The sequence below is a fragment of the Narcine bancroftii genome, chromosome 8 (assembly GCF_036971445.1).
Source record: "Narcine bancroftii isolate sNarBan1 chromosome 8, sNarBan1.hap1, whole genome shotgun sequence".
NCBI lineage: Eukaryota > Metazoa > Chordata > Chondrichthyes > Torpediniformes > Narcinidae > Narcine > Narcine bancroftii.
The window spans coordinates 174,602,695-174,623,302 of NC_091476.1; the positions used below are offsets into that span (position 1 = coordinate 174,602,695).

At 42.0% G+C, this 20,608-nt stretch overlaps 1 protein-coding gene across 5 annotated transcripts in view; it reads right to left on the reverse strand.

Moving 5' to 3' along the window:
• Window positions 1–20,355, reverse strand: part of nipal3 (NIPA like domain containing 3) — a 37,028-nt gene extending 16,673 nt beyond the window's left edge. The window contains exons 1-6 of one of the 5 annotated variants that reach the window (XR_011343596.1): window positions 20,246–20,355; window positions 16,022–16,193; window positions 14,040–14,099; window positions 9,383–9,528; window positions 8,363–8,459; window positions 2,609–2,744 (exon numbers count right to left, since the gene is read on the reverse strand). Coding sequence is in view for 4 of the 5 variants with exons in the window: in XM_069895905.1 (XP_069752006.1) it covers window positions 2,609–2,744; window positions 8,363–8,459; window positions 9,383–9,528; window positions 14,040–14,099; window positions 16,022–16,193; window positions 20,246–20,251 (617 nt within the window). In the remaining variant the exon portion in view is untranslated. Of the gene's footprint in view, window positions 1–2,608; window positions 2,745–6,934; window positions 7,021–8,362; window positions 8,460–9,382; window positions 9,529–14,039; window positions 14,100–16,021; window positions 16,194–20,245 lie in introns of those variants that run through there. The other 4 variants (XM_069895906.1, XM_069895905.1, XM_069895909.1 and 1 more) reach the window with 4 other exon arrangements.
• Window positions 20,356–20,608: the final 253 nt, after the last annotated feature.

Sequence of the window (20,608 nt, forward strand, 5' to 3'; positions counted from 1 at the left end):
AAGAAAATAGGAATACAATGAATTTAAAAGTCCAGGGACTGAGGTGAATTGAGATGGAGGTCGAAATCGTCGTTGAGAGAAAATTGCATGAAAGGGCATTTGTACCCATTGCCTAACCCTGTTATGTTATTAACTGGGTTAATATTAAATATTAATAATATTAAATAGCAGAATAAATTTATTATAGAAAATAAATGAGATAATGGGGGAACAGAACTAAACAATTTTTTTTTTAAAGTTCCCACAATGGATGATCCTTGTGTTGGATAGTATTTAGTTCAAAGGAGCAATCACAGAATCACAGGCTCTCTATTGGAACAGTATAGGTTACATCAACCTCATATATTCCACTAAGCAATGAACTGCCATTTGATCCAGCATGCTGCCTGGATTCGAGGGTATGAGCTATGAGATTGGACAATCTTGGACTGTTTTCTCTGGAGGATAATTTTATAAACTTCTAGCACTCATGGAGTGGCATTGACAGGGTAGTCAGAATATTTCTCCTTCAGGGTAAAAATGTCAAACACAAGAGGACACACATTTCAAATTAGGAAGGGGAGAAGTTTAAAGGGGATCTGTGGGGCGTTTTAAAAAAAAAGATTGGTAGGTGCTTGGAACAGGCTGCCAGGAGATACAATAGTAGAGGTTGTAGATATAGATCAGTTAAAAGTATGGGCAGAGAAATCAGGACAAAGGGATTTATGATTTATAAAATTGTGAGAGGCATTGATAGTGTAGACAGACAGAATCTTTTCCCCAGGGTTGAAAGGTCACATACTGGAATACATGCATTTATGGTGAAGTGGGGGTGGGGGAAGGGGACTAGTTTTCCCCTACAAAGAATGGTGGGTGCCTGGAATGTGGGGGAGTGTATACAGTTAATGTCAGGGCTCTTAAAGTAATTGATGTATAGAAGGGACCAGGGTTCAGGTCCATAGCTCACTGAAAGTAGCCAAGGCTTATAGAAGGCTTGCATTGACTGCAAAAGTAAGGAAGTCATGTTTTTGCCTAACACTTTGGTTAGGCTGGACTTGGACACTGTACAATACTGGTTGTCTCATTACAGAAAGAATGTAGAGCCTTTGGAAAGGATACAAATGTACTACTGTAGCACCACTTTTTTTTCCTGGCACTATGGTAACTGCAAATATTTACTTTCAATCTATCTTTTTTATTTATCACCTCTCTTTGACTTAATTTGATGTATACTATTGTAGATTTTTTTATTAAGTAGTTGTTCAACTGCAGCAAGTAAGAATTTTGGGATGCATGTGTCCATTGTACAATGTGAATGCCAATACATTCATTAACATCATCATAGATGAAGTTTACCACGATGTTGCCTGGTTCAGAGAGTTGAGGGAGGAGATTGGACAGACTTGAGTCGTATTCTTTGGCGTGTCAAACGCTGAAGAGAGATCTGATTTATGATTTATAAAATTGTGAGAGGCATTGATAGTGTAGTCAGACAGAATCTTTTCCCCAGGGTTGAAAAGTCACATACTGGAATACATGCATTTATGGTGAAGTGGGGGTGGGGGAAGGGGACTAGTTTTCCCCTACAAAGAATGGTGAGTGCCTGGAATAGGCACCCAGGAGTAGTGGTGGAAGCAATTACAATAATAGCATTTAAAAACTGACAGACACATGAATATGAAACATCCATCATGAGCAAAAAGCAAAAATTTTTAGTTTGATTTGGACATCATGATCAGCTCATGTGGACTTATGTTGACACATAAGAAAATGAAGAGTAAGGCACAGGTCATACAAGCCTACTCTGCCATTCACTAAGATTATGGCTGACCCTTTACCTCAAATTAAGTTATTTGCCAGATCGTCAGATTCCCTTAATGTTTAAAAATCTACTAACGTCATTGATGAATGTAAACATTCTCTTCAGTATCTATAACCTTCCAATGCAGAGAATTCAAAAGAACAAGAAATCAAAACCATGTGAATTACAAATTCTCTGCCTAAAAAGGATAATGATACTCAGAACTTCACTCGCCGGAAGAAATAAACCAATGATCAGTATTTAGAATGTCTGACCAAAGATCAATGGGAAAGGGAAAGCTTTTGAGGGACATGGACAAATATTTCGGATTGCCTCTTAACAGCCTTCTCAGTTCAGGAAAATTCTGGCATTGCCAGTGAGACAATTAAATATTTTAAATATTAAAAAAGAGATGCTTGAGAGGTGAAGGGGACAGAAAGAGTGACACTTAGCTCTGCTATGAAATTCCGTGGTTCTACCATTTTAATTTGGCAGTGGTGAGCAGGACTCCTTAGATTTGTGAATTAACGAATTACAGATTTTTATATGTCTTCTTAATCCTTGGATTATGTCTAGTTTAGAGCATCACGTTCTGGCCACAAAGAGAGATGCATTTTAACCAGCAGGATGTGACACAAAACAAGCTGTAACATGGACACAAACTTCACCTTCATGAAGATTTGTTGCTGTTTAGCAAATCTTGGCCAGAAGTCAAATTACTTGGAAGGGAGTGATGTCCAGAACCCAGAAAGAAGAATGCAAGTGAGAAATCAAAACCATCAGAAGTTGGGAGAAACACACGTTTAAGATTAGAGAATTTTTACTCACGTTGCTTGAAAGACTGCGGTGGCAACCATAATTACAAACATAACATAGAATATGGGATAGGACAGCTGGAGATTTCCCTGGATCGACAAAACAATCATTCCTGACACACCCTTTGCTGCAACAACGGTCACTGAGCCTGAAACGGCAAATGACAGAGTATTAATTATGGATAGATACACAGCCAGCGATCCTGATACCACTGAACTAATGATGAATATGTAGCTATACACCCAGAACAATTACACCACCAGCAACACACAATTTTAAAAAAGCTTGTCAAAGAGTAGGTTTTAAAGGTACCTTATCAGAGGGAAAAGAAGATGGAATGGCATTTTTCAGGAGGTGGTCAAGAGCCTTAAAGCTGAGAGGGAATGGGGACCACCGGACAAATAAGACAACTGAGGTTGTTTACCTTTCTTACCAGTCTTCAGAGTACTGATGGAGGGGAGTACACCCAGTGAACCAAGACCATAACAGCATGATGACAAAAATGCAAGGAACGGGGAGATAGTCCAAGAGAGCAAAGATTATTGGGGTTTCTATGATTAAAGGCAACAATAGATGTTTCTGTGTTTGCAGGCATGATTTTAGAATGGGGTTTTATCTTCATGATGCCTGGGCTGCAGAAAATTCTGGAAGGAACAGTTGAAGAGGATGCGGTTTTGGTCTGATGACAAAGGGTTGAGATCCTACAGGCAGATTTAAAAAGGTTAGGAAAGAGATAAAGAATAAAGTCTTTAAAGATGGTCATCTCTGGATTACTCTCTGTGCTGAAGACCAGTGAGTATCAAACAGCAATACAAGTGAATGCATATCTGAGAGGAAATGCAGGAAGAGAGCTTTACATTTTTGGGAAGATGGGACCAATACTGGATTGTACCTCAATAGAGCTGAGACCAATCCATGTATACTCTGCTTTACAAAAGTAGAGCATTCCTATGAAACCCTTCGTGAGCAGAAATGGGATAAAGCAAAGACCATTCACTTTTATTGAAAGCTATTTTCGTAAAAGCGAAAACCCATTCAAATTTATTTTGGATAGCATCCAAAACACTTGAGTACTCGTAAAGCGTGGTGTACCTGTATATTAATGGGGAAGGTCGATTAACCAGCCTCTTGCTCTGCTCCATCATTCATTAAAATCATGCCTGATTTAACTTTCATCAAATCCATCACTTTCCTGTCTTGATTTTCTTACTGTTTAAAAATCTAAATTGAATATAGTCATGGATTCAGCACAGTTTTCTGAAGCTAGGAGTTTGTCTTTATCTCAGTCTTAGAAAGATGGCCCCTTATTATGAAATAAGATGAAACTATACTCGCCCCCTCCTTCCAGCATTCACCACCATGATGTCAAAGGATCTTGTTTCATAAACATAGAACAGTACAACACAGTACAGGCTCTTCAACCCACAATGTAGTGCGACCTATGTAAACCTACACTGCAACAATCTAATTTTTCCCTTCCTCACACCCAGCACCTAAATTTAATAAGCACTGATCTGAATGGTTCAACCTTTCTTCTAACACCATGCCTCTTTATCCAGCATCATCCTGGTGAACCTTCTCAAGTGTTTTCAATAATGTATCATTCTTTACATAAGGTGACATAAATTGTCCATGATACTTCAAATATAGCTTCACTACTGACTTGCATAGTTGCAGTTATGATGACCTACTTTCATTGAGTTGAAATAAAAGCATCATTCCCCATTACCTACTTTATCTCCATGCTAGCTTTTAATGTTTCACATCCAACCATCCACATTCCCTTTGTGCTGCAGCTTCCTGCAGACTTTCTCCATTCTATCATTCTTTCTTCCAAAAGTAAACAACTTCAGATTTTCCTCCTTTATTGTTCAATTTGTTGCCCATCTCTATAATCTGTTTGTACCTTCAAATAGATGACTTTCCCTATTCTAATATCCTAATTTCAAAGTATCATCTTCCAAAGCATGAGCTTCAATATCCCAAGTTTCGATCTCTTTAAGCCAACAAACCAAACTCTGTGGCTGTTAGTTTATGTAGTTTTAATTCGTTCATAAAACAGATAAACATTTTGCATAGCTTTGTATTAAGACTTTCATAACAAAGCATTTACTGTATAATGATACAAAATTTAAATAGAGATATAAAACATATATAAAGATACAGAGATTCACAATCTTAAAGAGATACAAAAATGCAAAGAAAAATTTTTCGTGCTCACGCTTCCTTCACATCTTGTAGAATGCAAGAGCAAGTCGTTAGCCTTGGCGAATATTGCAACATATGACATCATAGTCACTATGGTAACACTACAAACAACAGTTCTCTTCAAGGCACAAATTAACTAAGAATCAAAAACACAACATTTTAACTTTTACACTTCCTTTCAGCTTTGTTTTCCACCTACATCATCTACAGATTTGGCTATAGTTTATGCACTTCCTTCCCCTAAATTACTGACCGAGTCAGTGATAGCAAGAGACAGAAAATTATACAGTGGAAGAGACAAAATGTATGTCAGATGCCAGAATGTTCACCCATGAGAACATGTCTGATCATATAAGGGGAAGGAAATAAGTCAGGCAAAGAGAAAAAAAGAATTTTAGGGAAACAAAATTGAATCCAAATTTATTCTAAAGACATTCTATAAGAAAATAATTGCTAAAGAGGCGAGGTATGCTAATCAAAAATTGAATTCACACAAGGCGAACCATGGCTCAGTACATTATATTAATTGGGCACATTAATGGAGTACATAACATCAGTATTTAATGGGAAAAAGGTGCACCTGGAGCCTCAACAAATGAGGATGTAGTTGAGATTCTAAATGGGCTAGAAATTGATAAAGAGGCACTGGAGTGGTGAGCTGCACTGAAAGTGCCCCAGATGAGTAATCCAAGGTTGCTGAAGAATGCGAGAATAAATTAGAAAGGTCATGGTCATAATCCTTCCAAGGCCCACAGTTTCAAGGTGCTAAAACCCAAATGTTATGGCATTGTCGAAAAAAGGCATAGGTATAAACCCAGTAACAAGAGGCCAGCTAATATTCTAGAGATAATAATCATGGACAGAAATAGACATCGCCTGGCCAGTCATGCACTGATTAGAATAGCAGCATGGCAATTCATGTGTAGCTAACAGCTTTCTGATGAAGTAAGAAGGAAGGTCAGAGGCAGACGCATGGCTGATGCAGCAAATAGGAATGTGGTAAGTTACCACATACAATAGGCATGCCACCAACTTTAGAATAAAAGGGCTGTAATAGCATGGATGAAATTTAAGCAACCAACAATGAGCAGGAAGCCACGTGGTATCTTTGTGCTAGAAGGAATGTACTGTGGAGTCTCCTGGGTTGATATTTGGACTATGGCTTGGACTTGGTGCACAGGTACTATTTCTCAATATAAAAATAAACTTAATAAAGGCACAATAAACTGTGATAACAAAAGCAAAAGACTTCAGGAAGACAGGGTGGAGGAATGGGAAGCGGGAAGAGAAATTTAATGATGAAAAATGCTAAATTTGAATTTTCATATGAAGATTTGATTTACAAGATTATGAGAGGTATAGACAGAGTGGATGCGAGAAGGCTTTTTCCACAGAGAGGGGGAGATAAATACACGAGGTCATAGTTTTAAGATGAAGGGGAAAATGTTTAGGGGGAACATTAGGGGGAAGTTCTATTTTACCTGTCACCATCTCAAAGAATTCAAATAGATTTGTCAAGCACGATTTTACCTTTTGTAAATCCATGTTGACTCTGTCCGATCCCTTCTCTGCTAGTCACATGCTCCGCTATTACATCCTTAATAATGGATTCCATCATTTTGCCCTCTACTGATGTAAGGCTCACCGGCCTATAATTCCCCGCTTTTTCTCTACCTCCCTTTTTAAATAGTGAGGTAACATTAGCTACCCTCCAATCCATGGGTACTGATCCTGAGTCTATCGAGTTCTGGAAAATAATTCTTAAAGCATCTGCTATCTGAAGGTCACTTCCTTGAGTACCCTAGGATGTAGATTATCAGGCCCTTGGGATTTATCTGCCTTCAATCCCATCAATTTCCCCAAGACCATGTCCTTAGAGATACTCATTTCTTTCAGTTCCTCCCTTGCATTAGTCTCTATGTTTCCCAACATCCTTGGGAGGTTATTTGTATCCTCTCTTGTAAAAACAGAACTAAAGTAAGAATTTAATTGGTCTGCCGTTTCCTTATTCCCCATTATATATTCCCCTGATTCTGACTGCAAGGGACCTACTCTGGATTTCACCAATCTTTTCCTCTTGACATTTATAAAAGCTTTTGCAGTCGGTTTTTATATTTGCCGCACGCTTACTTTCGTAATTTATTTTTGCTCTCTTGATTAATCCCTTTGTCCTCCTTTGGTGCATCTTGAACTGCTCCCAGTCTTCGGTTGCGGTACTTTTTTTGGCCAATTGATATGCCATATAAAAGTGTAAAAATATAAATTAATCTCATTTAAGTGGTAACCACGAAATTATCTGCTCATCAACGCCCTTCAAGAAGTGGGACAGAAAGGCTGTAGATCGTCCAGGCCTGATGACTTGCTCCTAGTAACAGAGCATAGAGAAATAATCTCTGCCATTCCAATGTGACTCACCAATATGAACGCACATTTTTAACAACCTCCTCAGTTTAATTATAGCTGGATACTAAAGGCTGGCAGAAGCAAAGGCCCAATTAAAACATTCACTAATCTCTGACTTGGAATTCCATTCACACTCATGAAGCTTTACAGCAGTCACCACAAAGCCATCCCCAAATTCACCACCACTTCCAAAACAGTCAATTCTCTCCAACACCCCTGCAACAGAGGGGACAGAACAGTACACGGACGAGTATTCGACCAATGATTAGCTGCCAAACGTGATAGATGTCTGTAGGTTTCCTACAAAATGCGCAGGAACCTAACCACTGTTCTAGGCTACTGCAACAGCAAATCTCAAACTCACCAATAAAAAGGGCACCCAGTGCACGGGAATCCATCTAATTACAGGTTCCCCTCCATGTTGCACAGCATCCTGATTTAGAAATGGATCAGCAATACTTCATCTCCACTGGGTCTAAGTCGTGGAACTCAAGCACAGTGGACATACCTTTGCTCGAGGCCCAGAGGTTCAAAAGGTGCCTCACCATCAAAAGGGCAATTAGAAATGAGCATTAAATGACACCCATCTTCTGACTAATGAATTTTAACAAGTGTAGATCATTAACAAGTATAAAGGATTGACAGCACCTCACACAATTAATGTGGGTCAAGAATAACTCATACTAAATGTACAGTTATTGCAATCTTACTCTGTTGAACAATGACGTGGTGTCAATCTTCATTTTGTCTTGGCTTGAGAATTTATGGATATCTGCACGCAGCAACTTGCAAGTCAGGACAGCGTCTGGTTCAGCTGGCATTCTCTGGTCCAACTTTCCACAACCCCAGCATTGCTCTCCTCAGATGTGGCTAAGCTTCCTTTCTCCATAACTGACCTGCTCATTCGCTCTTTATATTTTGCAAATATAAAGACACTGTTTGACCTGCTGAGTTTCTCCAGCTCTGTGTTTTACTTCAACCAGGGTGTCTGCAGACTTTTGTGTCTTACTTTAGTGAACATCAAATGCTAACTAAGGAGGCTATGAAAGAATCTGTCTGGAACCATGTCAAATCACAAATCAGAATCACTGATTTTTTTGTAGACTGATACCAGAACTTGCAATCTGAACCTAAGTTGGGGATGTCAGCACTCACCTAATAGAGCTTCCAGAAGTAGAATAACAACAAGATAGGCCATTTTTCGTATTTTGTAGAAGTATAGGAGAACGCAGAACAGGATAATCATTACCAGCTAGAATATAGAAAGAAGCCAGTAAGAACCACTGAATTATGATATATTAACAATATTAATTTCAACAATTCCTTTGTGTCTTCTAAATTCATTTACTTCCTCTCCAATCTTCCTCGTGTACATGGCCAGAGGCTTTTCCCAGGGCTGAAATAAGGGGACATAGTTTTAAGGTGCTTTGGAGCAGGTACAGGGCAATGCTAGAGTGAAGTTTTTCACATGGATGTGGTGCCAGTAATGGAGGTGGACGCAAGTACAATAGGATCTTTTAAGAGACATGGAACTGAGAAACTGGAGAAAAATGGAGGGTTACGCTGAAGGGAAATTCTAGGTTAGAAAGTTGGTAGAACACTGTGGGCTGAAGGGCCTGTACTGCGTGGTAGATTTCTAGATTCTATGTTCCTGTATTCAGTTTGATTCTCATTTGTAAATAACCGGAAATCAGTTATATACAGCTAATACACAGCTGGAAAAACTTTGAGGTTCCCTCAATTGTCCAGAAGAAGCAACGATATATAACAAACATTTCAGCCCTGAGGCCTTCATCAAGTTATGAGCCAAAATCAGGCAGGTGTCTGAATAAAACGAGTGGAGAGAGGTCAGTATGAGGAGCACACACGCAGCCAAAAAGCCATGGTGGACATGGATAGGGGGGGCAAGAGAGAAAATCTGAGAATTAATCAGGGGAGGGGGTAGCTCTGTGAATGCAGGGCTGGAGGAAAGGGAGGGATAGGGAAGGAGTGAAAAAGAGACAGGGGATGGGAAGATGGAGGAAAGGAGACATAGGGAGAGAGAGACTGGGTGAGTGGGGGCTTATAGAAACCAGAAAAGTCAATTTTAATGCCATCTTGTTGGAGGGTGGCCAGACAGAATGTGAGGTGTTCTTCCAAGTTGCGGGTGGTCTCAATTTGGCAGTGCATCCTTACCAGGTATAATAGAAAGGGCCAGCCCAGTAAGTGGGAAACAAGATTCCTCCCCGAAAGCTTCTCATGAGCATTCGGTCCAAATGTTACCAGGAGGTAGATTCCAACCACTGTGAACCCCCAGCCAAGGAATGACAGCACGTAGTTTCCTGCAGAACATACAGAATAGATGAGTGAGACAGAGACACTGTGCTCAGGGCACAGACCTCCTCCACATTATTTCCTGCAGTTCTGTTCTCGTACCCCTTTCCAGCCAGAACGTGGACTCCTCCTATCCTCATCCTCCGTCTAATCAGCCTCCACATTTCCTGTCAAGCTACTGTGTGATACCTGATAGATCTTCAGCATCTCACCCATCCACAGTGCACGATGGTGCAACTAGCAGAGCCACTGACATTCAACCCTGGGTTTCCCCAGTGTGTTCCCGTCTTCTCCCACATCCTACGGACATGTGGATTGGCTAATGTAAACTCCCTCTCAGGTGTAAGTGAGTGGAATAATCTGGAATGAACATGTAAACAATTGGGATAAATATAGGATTTGTGTAAATGGGTGGATGAGGGCTGAAGGACCCGTTTCTGTTTTGATGACATTTTTGGCATTCCATAAATACTATTCCCTTCATGACTCTCTGGTCCACTATGCCATTTCCACCAACTATTTTCCTTCTCATGGTATTTTCCCTTCCAAGTATGAGAAGTGCAATAGTTGCCTTTGCCTTCCCACCATCCTGCATCCTAAACTTCCAGCTAAAGCAGTGATTCACTTCCATTTTCGACTTCTGCATTCAGTGGTCATAATGTGGTCTCTTCTACATTGGAGAAACCAATTGAAGATTGGGTGAGAACTCCTCTGTTCAGTCCACTAAGGTAGTTCCGAGCTTCAAGTCACCTTTTATTTTTTTCATCAATGCCATGTTGACCTCCCTGCTTTTGGCCTTTTACACTATTCCAACAGGGTCCAATGGAAATTTGAGGTAAACAAGGAGTCAGCAGATGATGGGGATCTCGAGTAATATACAAAAGTGTGGAAGTAAGGGTCTGTCTAGTGTACATTAATGTAGACTGATCAATTTTAATTAATGTCCAAATGTTCCTTGTGGCTTTGTGAAAGATTGCCAAGAGGGTTGTAAACATTTTAGAGAAGTAAGGGGCCCATGATATGTGTTGACTGGCAACCCCAGCTTAGCCAGTTCATTTCCACTAGTCTCGTTCCCCAGTTCATGTGACTCGCAAGAACAATGATTGGGAGGATGAAATGTAAAGAGCTAGTTACAAGTTGATGGCTAGGGCAATGTTCCTCTTTGATGTAAAAACAGGATGTCCATGTGTTGTGTGTGCGCTATGGAAAAGGTGTAAAACTATGTGTGACTAATGCACTAGGTTCTAAATGTCAGTGCCTTATCTTAGGTCAGCAAGAGTTCACAGTATAGGATAATACAAAGGTGGGAAGAGGAGCAGATAGTGTGGAGGAAACACGGCAGCTGCAGGAGGACTTAGACATGTTAGAATGGGCAGAGAAATGGAAAAATGAAATATAATGTTGGAAAGTATTTGGTTGTGCACTTTGATAGAAAAATAAATGGGCAAACTATTTTTTAAATGGGCTAAGAGGGACAGAAGCCTAGACCAATGGTTCCCAATCTTTTTTTTCCCACTCACATACCACTTTAAGTAATCCCTATGTCACAGGTGCTCTGTGATTAGTAAAGGATTGCTTAAGGTAGTATGTGGGTAGAAAGAAAAAGATTAAAAACCACTGTTTTAATTGTACCTAATTGACTCATTATGTGCATGGTTTCAGAACTCCAAGGGAAATGGGCCATTGACAATTTTTCTCAAGCAAAATATTTCAGTAACAAGAGCAGTGATTCTAAACCTTCCCTTCCCATTCACATACCACCTTAGGCAATCCCTTACTAATCACAGAGAACCAATGGCAAAGGGAATACTTAAGGTGGCTTGTGAGTGAAAAGAAAAAGTTTGAAAACCACTGGTCTAGGTCAAGAGGGCCCAACTTCAGGATTGAAAGGCATCCTGGGAAATTTGTGGAATTTATTTCCATTGCAGTTGTGGAAGCCAGGTCATTGGGTGTATTTAAGACAGAGATTAATAGGTTTTTGATTAGTCAGGGCATCGTAGTTAATGGGGAGAAGGCTGGATAATGGGGCTGAGTGGGAAAATGGATCATCTGATAATTGAATGGCAGGATAGACTTGATGGGCTGGATAGCCTATTTCTGCTCCTACATCTTATGGTACCGTGATACCCTTTGGATGTTGAATGAAAGAATCGGAAAGCAAATGGTTTCAGAAGATGGTGCCCGTGTCAGTAAAAGGAGACAAAAACAGGAACCAGCTGGACTACGGGCTGAGATCAAGCTAATGAAAAAGAACAGATAAGTCATAAAGAACTGTACGTAAGCAGAAGTCTTGCTGGTTGGCAGACTCAATTTCTCCAGGACCAACTATTCCATAGCAGTACACTCTGTGTTGACGGAGTTCTCGACTTTTGCAAAACTAATAAAGTAGTACTCTTAATAATATTTTGATCCTGAAATGTATTTAGTGGTCCAATCCGGGACGAAACCTTAACAAAAGTGCTGAAGGAACTCAGCAGGTCAGGCAACGTCCTTGGAAAGCACAGGGGAGTCAACATTTTGGGCCCGAGTCCTTCTTCAAGAATGCCAAGATTTGGAAAATGTCTTAATAAGGTGGTGAGGGGGCAAAGGGAGGCTTACAGGAAGATGGAAGAAAGGAGAGGAACTAGGAGATGATGGGTGAAGGGGCAGAAGGCTGGGAAAAGTACTCCTTGATAGGAGAGTGGAAGGGAAGAGGGTGGGGAGCTGGAGGAGGAAGGTGTGGGTGAAGGGCAGGGAAAGAGAAAGAAAGGAGATGGAGGGAAGTGGGAAAATGATAGAACAGAAGAGGGGAGTGGGGTAAGAGCAGAGGGAGGAGAAACTAGAAATTGGAGAAGTTGATATTGATGCTGCCTGGTTTGAGACTGACAAGATGGAATACAAGGTGCTATTCCTACAATTCATGTGTGGCCTGATCTGGCAGTACATGAGCCCATGAACAGACATGTCAGTATGGGAATGGGATGTGGAGCTGAAGTAGCTGGCCACTGGGAGTTCCTTGATATTGCAATGGGCAAAGCAAAAGAACTTAGGTCACTGGACGTGTGAAACAGCAGCACTAAATGCTGCAACACCACATGCGTTCCTTTACAATGTTATATTTTTAATTCTCTGTCTCCAACTTAGTTTTAAAAGTATTGTTCCATTGACCACTTTGACTTAGGCTTCCCCTCTGTTCTATCCACCCTCTTGACCACTTTTCCAACTGTGATGAATAACGTGAGACCTTGAGATCACTTTCTCTCTCCTCCAATGCTGCCCGCTTGTTGTGGCCTTCCAGCATTTCCTGTTTTGTTCTGGATTCCCAGGTTGTTTGCTCCAGGGTGGCGCTAAACGTAAACTTAAGGAACAACATATCATATTCCACCTGGACAGAGATGGGGAGAGTTTGCTGTTTGGTTAAGTTGTTCAATCCCTCTGCTGCCACCAGCTGTTGACCCTAAAAAGCAAAAGTTATATTCTGCTATATTCTCTTAATAAACCTGCCTTTTGTGTTGACAACCTGGATATTTCAGTTGGCAAGAAGATGGTAGATATAATGTGGAAAATGTCACTTTTTAAAAAATTTGATAGAGAAATAGGATGGCTAAGAATTCCTCCGGTAGTACTTAAAGGAGCACAATTGACACTGACCTATCTGGCTGATTCCTTTTGTGGAAAGGTATTAATTCATTCTGGAAAGGTCAGTTTCAAAATTTGTTTTGTGCTCTCTGAATATCAGATGCATGGTTATGCAAGGAAGCTGCTGGCCACATAATTAGAGCCCAGTGGGGGATGGAATGTGAACTTTGACATCACTTGGCACAAAATTCTTCTGAGCACCCAAACTTTGCAAATACAGCAGGCCACTCAGACAGAGTGATTGAACCTTGATTGAAATGCTGAGGGTTGCTTGACGTTAGTTACTGAATCTGCATCCGTCACTGGTATTAGACAGTTCATTAAACCTGTTGATCAATCTTGCAACCATCAAAAATAATGCATTCATTCTGACAATTTGATAAGGTTTTAAACACCCATTCCCTGCTCAAAGAAGAATAGCACCAGGTTCTTGTCTAGTCAACAGTTACAACTATCCTTTCAACCACTGTATTAAGTCTGTCCTATACCATCTGTAGCCCTTCAAGATCTTCCTAAAGTGTGGTGACATAACTGGGAAAACTGTTCCAGAAACTTGCCTTACCACCTTCATGGTCCAATCCCTTTAAAATTGTTTCATTTAACAAGTTTTTTTTTCCTCTGCAGATGACCTAATTACATTCATTCAGTGCTGAATTTTACATGCTAACCACACCTTGGCAAATTACCAAACAAGAGCGCAGGTACAGCACAGTATCAGCCCTTCAGCCCACAATGTTGTGCCAATCTAACCCAACCCTTTCCTCCCTCGCAGCCCATAACTCTCCATTTTCTTGCATCCATGACCCTAAGAGTCTTTTAAATGTCCACCACCATCCCCGTCAATGCCTTCCAGAAATTAAGTTCTGAAATACAGAGACAGTTTCACATGACAAAAACTTACTTAGAAATTCCTTGGGTTTCCACTTGTCCCTCAGGAATATGATTCCTATAATTGAGCTGGCTGATGAGACAAAAATAAACATATTAAAAAGTGTGAAGCTCACCTCCTCTCAACTTGTAAATGTAGCCTCACCCACACAGATCCCTCCATGCTTCCAAGAGACCCTTGCTCCCACAGCACCTTATTACCTCTGGAGGGGTCTCCAACTCTCCTGTCAGAATCATCAAGTTGGCAATTGATTCAACAGTCCTTGGCCTCACTAGCAACAATAATGACTTACAGAGAGGAAGTTCGGAGGCTTGTCACATGGTGTGAGGAGGAGGATAAAGGTCGACCTCTCTCCACTGCACATCAATGGCTCTGTTGTGGAGAGCACAAAATTCCTTGAAGTGTATATAATGGATGGCCTACCCTGGACCCACAACACCTCCTCATTGGAAAGGAAGGTGAAGCAGTGCCTAAACTTCATAGGGAGGTTAAGGCAGGCAAGGCTACTGGGTCCCATCTTGACAACTTAAAGGAGCACAATTGACACTGACCTATCTGGCTGATTCCTTTTGTGGAAAGGTAGCTGCAAAGCATCAGACCAGAAGTTGGTCAGATGATCATCAAAGCAGCTGATCTGCTTGAAAAGGGCTCAAGGAATGATCGAGGATCTCTTCCATCCATCACAGAGGTTCTCTGACCTACTATCATCAGGAAGCAGGTACAGGAGCTTCAAAAATCAGGACTGCCATTCAGCCCTGAGAGTCTGTGCTGAAAACATCATACTGCTAGTCCCACTGACCTACATCCTTCCATAACACTCCAGACCTCTCCCATCCATGTATCTATCCAATTTATTTTTAAAAATTAAGAGTGACCCCACATTTACCATGTCAGATAGCAACTCGTTCCACACTTCCATCAGTCTGAGTGAAAACATTTCCCTTAATGTTCCCCGTAAACCTTTCCCCTTTCACCCTAAAGCCATGTATTTATCTCCCCTAATCTCAGTGGAGCCTACTCACATTTACTCTATCTATTCCCCTCAATTTTGTAAACCTCTATCAAATCTCCCCTCATTCTTCTATGCTCCAAGGAAATAAAGTCCTAACCTGCTTAATCTTTCCCTGTTACTCAACTCCTGAAGACCCAGCAACATCCTGGTAAATCTTCTCTGCACTCTTTCAATCTTACTGATATCCTTCTTGTAGTTTGGCGATCAGAACTGCAAACAATATTCCAGATTTGGCCTCATCGATGTCTTATACAATCTCACCATAACATCTCAACTCCTGTACTCAATATTTTGATATATGAATACTTTGATTTATAAATGAGTAAATTATTCTGAAATATTTATAAATATTTAATTTATATTGTACTTTTATGTGATTATTGAGTGCTGTGCATTGTGTGTGAGCATCGTGGTCTGGAGAAACGCGGATTCGTCTGATTGTACACAATCATCAGATGATAAGGAGATTGGGACTTTATTCATTGGAATGTAGATGGTTGCAAGGGGATTTGATAGAGGTATTTAAACATATGAAGGGAATAGATAGACTAGACGTGAGTAGACTCTTTCCCCTGAGGGCAGGGGAGGTTGGAACAAGAGGGCATAAGTTAAGAGTAAGGGGCCAAAACTTTAGGAGAAATGTTAGAGGATGCTTTTTCAGTCAGAGTGGTGGCTGAATGGAATGATCTTCCAGAACCGATAGTTGTGGCAGGGTCCCTTCTGTCATTTAAGAGAAGGTTGGATGTGTACATGGATGTGAGGGGTTTGGAGGGTTATGGGCAGGGAGCGGGAGGGGGGAGCTAGTGGAGTTGTTCAAGTGAACCGGCGCAGACTCAAAGAGCCGACATGGCCTGTTTCCGTGCTGTAAACGGTTATAAGGTTATAATCAACTTGAACTTTAGAACTGCCAGGAATCCCTTACTGTCTCTCAGACACCTGTCAACGTATTATTCCCTCCAGGGGAAAATAGAAAATTTCATACCAACAATGGAGACAGCACTGAGTGGAGTGATCAGTGATACTGGAGCATAAGCATAGGCAATGAATACACCCAGCTCGCCCAGTAACATCAGCCACAGTCCCAACCACCAGGTTTTGGTCCGAAAGTATGATCGATGGTCTTTGGTGCTTGACAGCTTCACATGACTGTACTTCTGTAATAGCAGATGAATATCATAAAAATGTTGTAGCACAGTATTAGGATACTGGAATCAAGAATAGGAGAACAATGCATACACTTAACCATATAAGCCAGAGGCAAAGCAGGTACACCATAAGAACTGCAAGCCTACCCCAAAACATATTGCAGTCAAAGTCCAAGGGGAGACACCTGTCAGATGGTTCTTTATACTTCCATCACATTAATGTTGCAAGCTATTGGGTAAAGATGCTCTAATATCTCTTTGCTCACAATATCAATTAAAAGAATATAGGTTTGCCTAAAATATTAAAATATGAAGTGGAATTTCTGCAGGTGGCTGCAAATGGATGGTGATATCAGGCGGGAATGCATGTGATCTTGTACTGGCCAAGGTGGTAACGCCATATCAGGCAATGTTACATGGAAAAAGGTCCTCACAGCTACCCAGAGTACAGCCTCCCTGAAGCTCCAGTAAACTAGCACAGAGTTGTATTATCATTGCATGCAGCCATCTTCAGCGCAAACTCCGGGAGATCCAAAATGAGTGGTGGACTAGCCTCGCCAAGCGAACCCAGCTCAGCGCGGACATTGGCGACTTCAGGGGTTTCTACGAGGCTCTAAAGGCTGTGTACGGCCCCTCACCCCAAGTCCAAAGCCCGCTGCGCAGCTCAGACGGCAAAGTCTTCCTCAGCGACAAGATCTCCATCCTCAACCGATGGTCAGAACACTTCCAATCTCTTTTCAGTGCCAACCGCTCAGTCCAAGATTCCGCCCTGCTCCAGCTCCCTCAACAGCCCCTAAGGCTAGAGCTGGATGAGGTCCTCATCTGGGAAGAGACATACAAGGCAATTGAACAACTGAAAAGTGGCAAAGCAGCAGGTATGGATGGAATCCCCCCAGAGGTCTGGAAGGCTGGCGGCAAAACTCTGCATGCCAAACTGCATGAGTTTTTCAAGCTTTGGTGGGACCAAGGAAAACTGCCTCAGGACCTTCGTGATGCCACCATCATCACTCTGTACAAAAACAAAGGCGAGAAATCAGACTGCTCAAACTACAGGGGAATCACGCTGCTCTCCATTGCAGGCAAAATCTTCGCTAGGATTCTACTAAATAGAATAATACCTAGTGTCGCCGAGAATGTTCTCCCAGAATCTCAGTGCGGCTTTCGCGCAAACAGAGGAACTACTGACATGGTCTTTGCCCTCAGACAGCTCCAAGAAAAGTGCAGAGAACAAAACAAAGGACTCTACATCACCTTTGTTGGCCTCACCAAAGCCTTCGACACCATGAGCAGGAAAGGGCTTTGGCAAATACTAGAGCGCATCGGATGCCCCCCAAAGTTCCTCAACATGGTTATCCAACTGCACGAAAACCAACAAGGTCGGGTCAGATACAGCAATGAGCTCTCTGAACCCTTCTCCATTAACAATGGCGTGAAGCAAGGCTGCGTTCTCACACCAACCCTCTTTTCAATCTTCTTCAGCATGATGCTGAACCAAGCCATGAAAGACCTCAACAATGAAGACGCTGTTTACATCCAGTACCGCACGGATGGCAGTCTCTTCAATCTGAGGCGCCTACAAGCTCACACCAAGACACAAGAACAACTTGTCCATGAACTACTCTTTGCAGACGATGCCGCTTTAGTTGCCCATTCAGAGCCAGCTCTTCAGCGCTTGACGTCCTGTTTTGCGGAAACTGCCAAAATGTTTGGCCTGGAAGTCAGCCTGAAAAAAACTGAGGTCCTCCATCAGCCAGCTCCCCACCATGACTACCAGCCCCCCCACATCTCCATCGGGCACACAAAACTCAAAACGGTCAACCAGTTACCTATCTCGGCTGCACCATTTCATCAGATGCAAGGATCGACAACGAGATAGACAACAGACTCGCCAAGGCAAATAGCGCCTTTGGAAGACTACACAAAAGAGTCTGGAAAAACAACCAACAGAAAAACCTCACAAAGCGTATACAGAGCCGTTGTCATACCCACACTCCTGTTCGGCTCCGAATCATGGGTCCTCTACCGGCATCACCTACGGCTCCTAGAACGCTTCCACCAGCGTTGTCTCCGCTCCATCCTCAACATTCATTGGAGCGACTTCATCCCTAACATCGAAGTACTCGAGATGGCAGAGGCCGACAGCATCGAATCCACGCTGCTGAAGATCCAACTGCGCTGGGTAGGTCACGTCTCCAGAATGGAGGACCATCGCCTTCCCAAGATCGTGTTATATGGCGAGTTCTCCACTGGCCACCGTGACAGAGGTGCACCAAAGAAGAGGTACAAGGACTGCCTAAAGAAATCTCTTGGTGCCTGCCACATTGACCACCGCCAGTGGGCTGATATCGCCTCAAACCGTGCATCTTGGCGCCTCACAGTTCGGCGGGCAGCAACCTCCTTTGAAGAAGACCGCAGAGCCCACCTCACTGACAAAAGACAAAGGAGGAAAAAATACCCAACACCCAACCCCAACCAACCAATTTTCCCCTGCAACCGTGTCTGCCTGTCCCGCATCGGACTTGTCAGCCACAAACGAGCCTGCAGCTGACGTGGACATTTTACCCCCTCCATAAATCTTCGTCTGCGAAGCCAAGCCAAAGAGAGAGAGGTCTTAACACACAGCCACCTTTGAACATACTCTAGTAATAGAGTGTGGAAACAGGTCCTTTGGCCCAACTTGTCCATGCCAACCAAAATGTTCCACCTACCTATATTCGGTCCATAGTCCCCTCAACTTATCCTATCCATGCATTTACTTTAGAACATTATGGAGACACAAAAGACTGAAGATGCAGGAATCTGGAGCAAAAAAACAAGATGCTGAAGGAACTCAGCTTGCTTTCCCTCCACAGACGACGTCTGGCCCATTCAGTTCCTCCACAGACGATGTCTGGCCCATTCAGTTCCTCCACAGACGATGTCTGGCCCATTCAGTTCCTCCAACAGATACCTTTTTGCTATCTCTCCTTTTCCTTCTCTCGGCTGAGAAATATTATTTCACACTTCTCTGCATTTAACCTCATCTTTCCACATCTCACCCTGCATGGCTAACCTTTTGAACATCAGGGCCTCTTCAGTAAAAGGCAAGTCACAGTAGTAAAGGAAGAATCATGATTTTATTGAAAGGCAGAGGAGGTACATGTGACTGAACAGTCTATTCCAGCTTCAAATTTTTTTAATGTGCATGAGGAATCTTTGAGATCAATAGGCAGTCTCAAAGGGTCAGAGAGTTCACTGCAGATATACTGATGACTGGTGTCAAGATCTTAGATCACGGTACGAAATCAGTGTCCTGGTGTTCAGTGCCAGAAGCTCAGGGTGTAGGCGATTAGGGTTAGGGTGCAGCAATGGAGAACTGTAACTTCACTGATGTGCTGGGATCATGGCAGCTGCAGTACCATGTGAGGTTATAGAAAAGGAGATACTGAACACAATCTGCTGAAGGAACTCAGCAGGTCGAGCAGCATGTGTGGGAGAGAAAGAATGGTCAACGTCTCGAGTTGGAGCCCTTCATCAATGATGGATTCAATCCCGAAACAGCGACCATTCTTTTTCCTCACAGATGAGCCCCTCCAGCAGATTGTATTTAGCTTCAGATTCCAGCATCTGCACTCTTCTGTGTCTATAGAAAAGGAGAAAATATTGTTTTAATGGGGAAAGGTTACAAAATACTGCTTTACTATTCATAAGACTTTGTCATATAACTATCTCCGTGGCAAGGGTTAATTCAGTTTTGTTATGATCACAATACTCCGTGATTCCATACATTTGCAGTCTGTTGTAATGTTACACACTTGCTCATGTTAACATTCTCAGCATAAAAATGCTTAAACAGGATGTAACGTGTTATATGTTTCGTTGCATGTGCTGTGTGAACACTTTGCTTGGTTGAGTTAATTGCAAAGATTAACCCATACAAGAGTTTAGCAAAATTAATTATGGTAGCAACCACAAACATTATTCCCCTCAACATCGTTGAGTCTGGCCTTTATGCCTTTCTTAGGAGAAGAACCTCACTTCAGCCCAACTTGGATCCCTTCCTGCCCCAGTCAGCAGCTCACCTGCATGTTCAAAGAGATGCTGATGAGAAGGTTTCCAAAGATGGCAAGTAGTGTGCCAATAAGATTCTCCTATTAATAAAAACAAAATTTTAGATAGCAAGTAATCAAGAAAACTAGTGCCAACACAAAGCATGGTACTTTGGAGATTAAATACTCATTGCATTCATCACACCACATGCCCCACCATTTCTAATCGCACACACCACCCCCAAACACACAAAGAATAAATGGGAAAATATCAAAAGTATGTAGAGAATTGCAATGATAATGGGCAATTTAATTTGATCAGATTGATCAAACTGGCAGGAGAACCATGGAAAAGGAATTTCAAACTGGAAATCTTCAAGATTGAGTAGAGTAAAA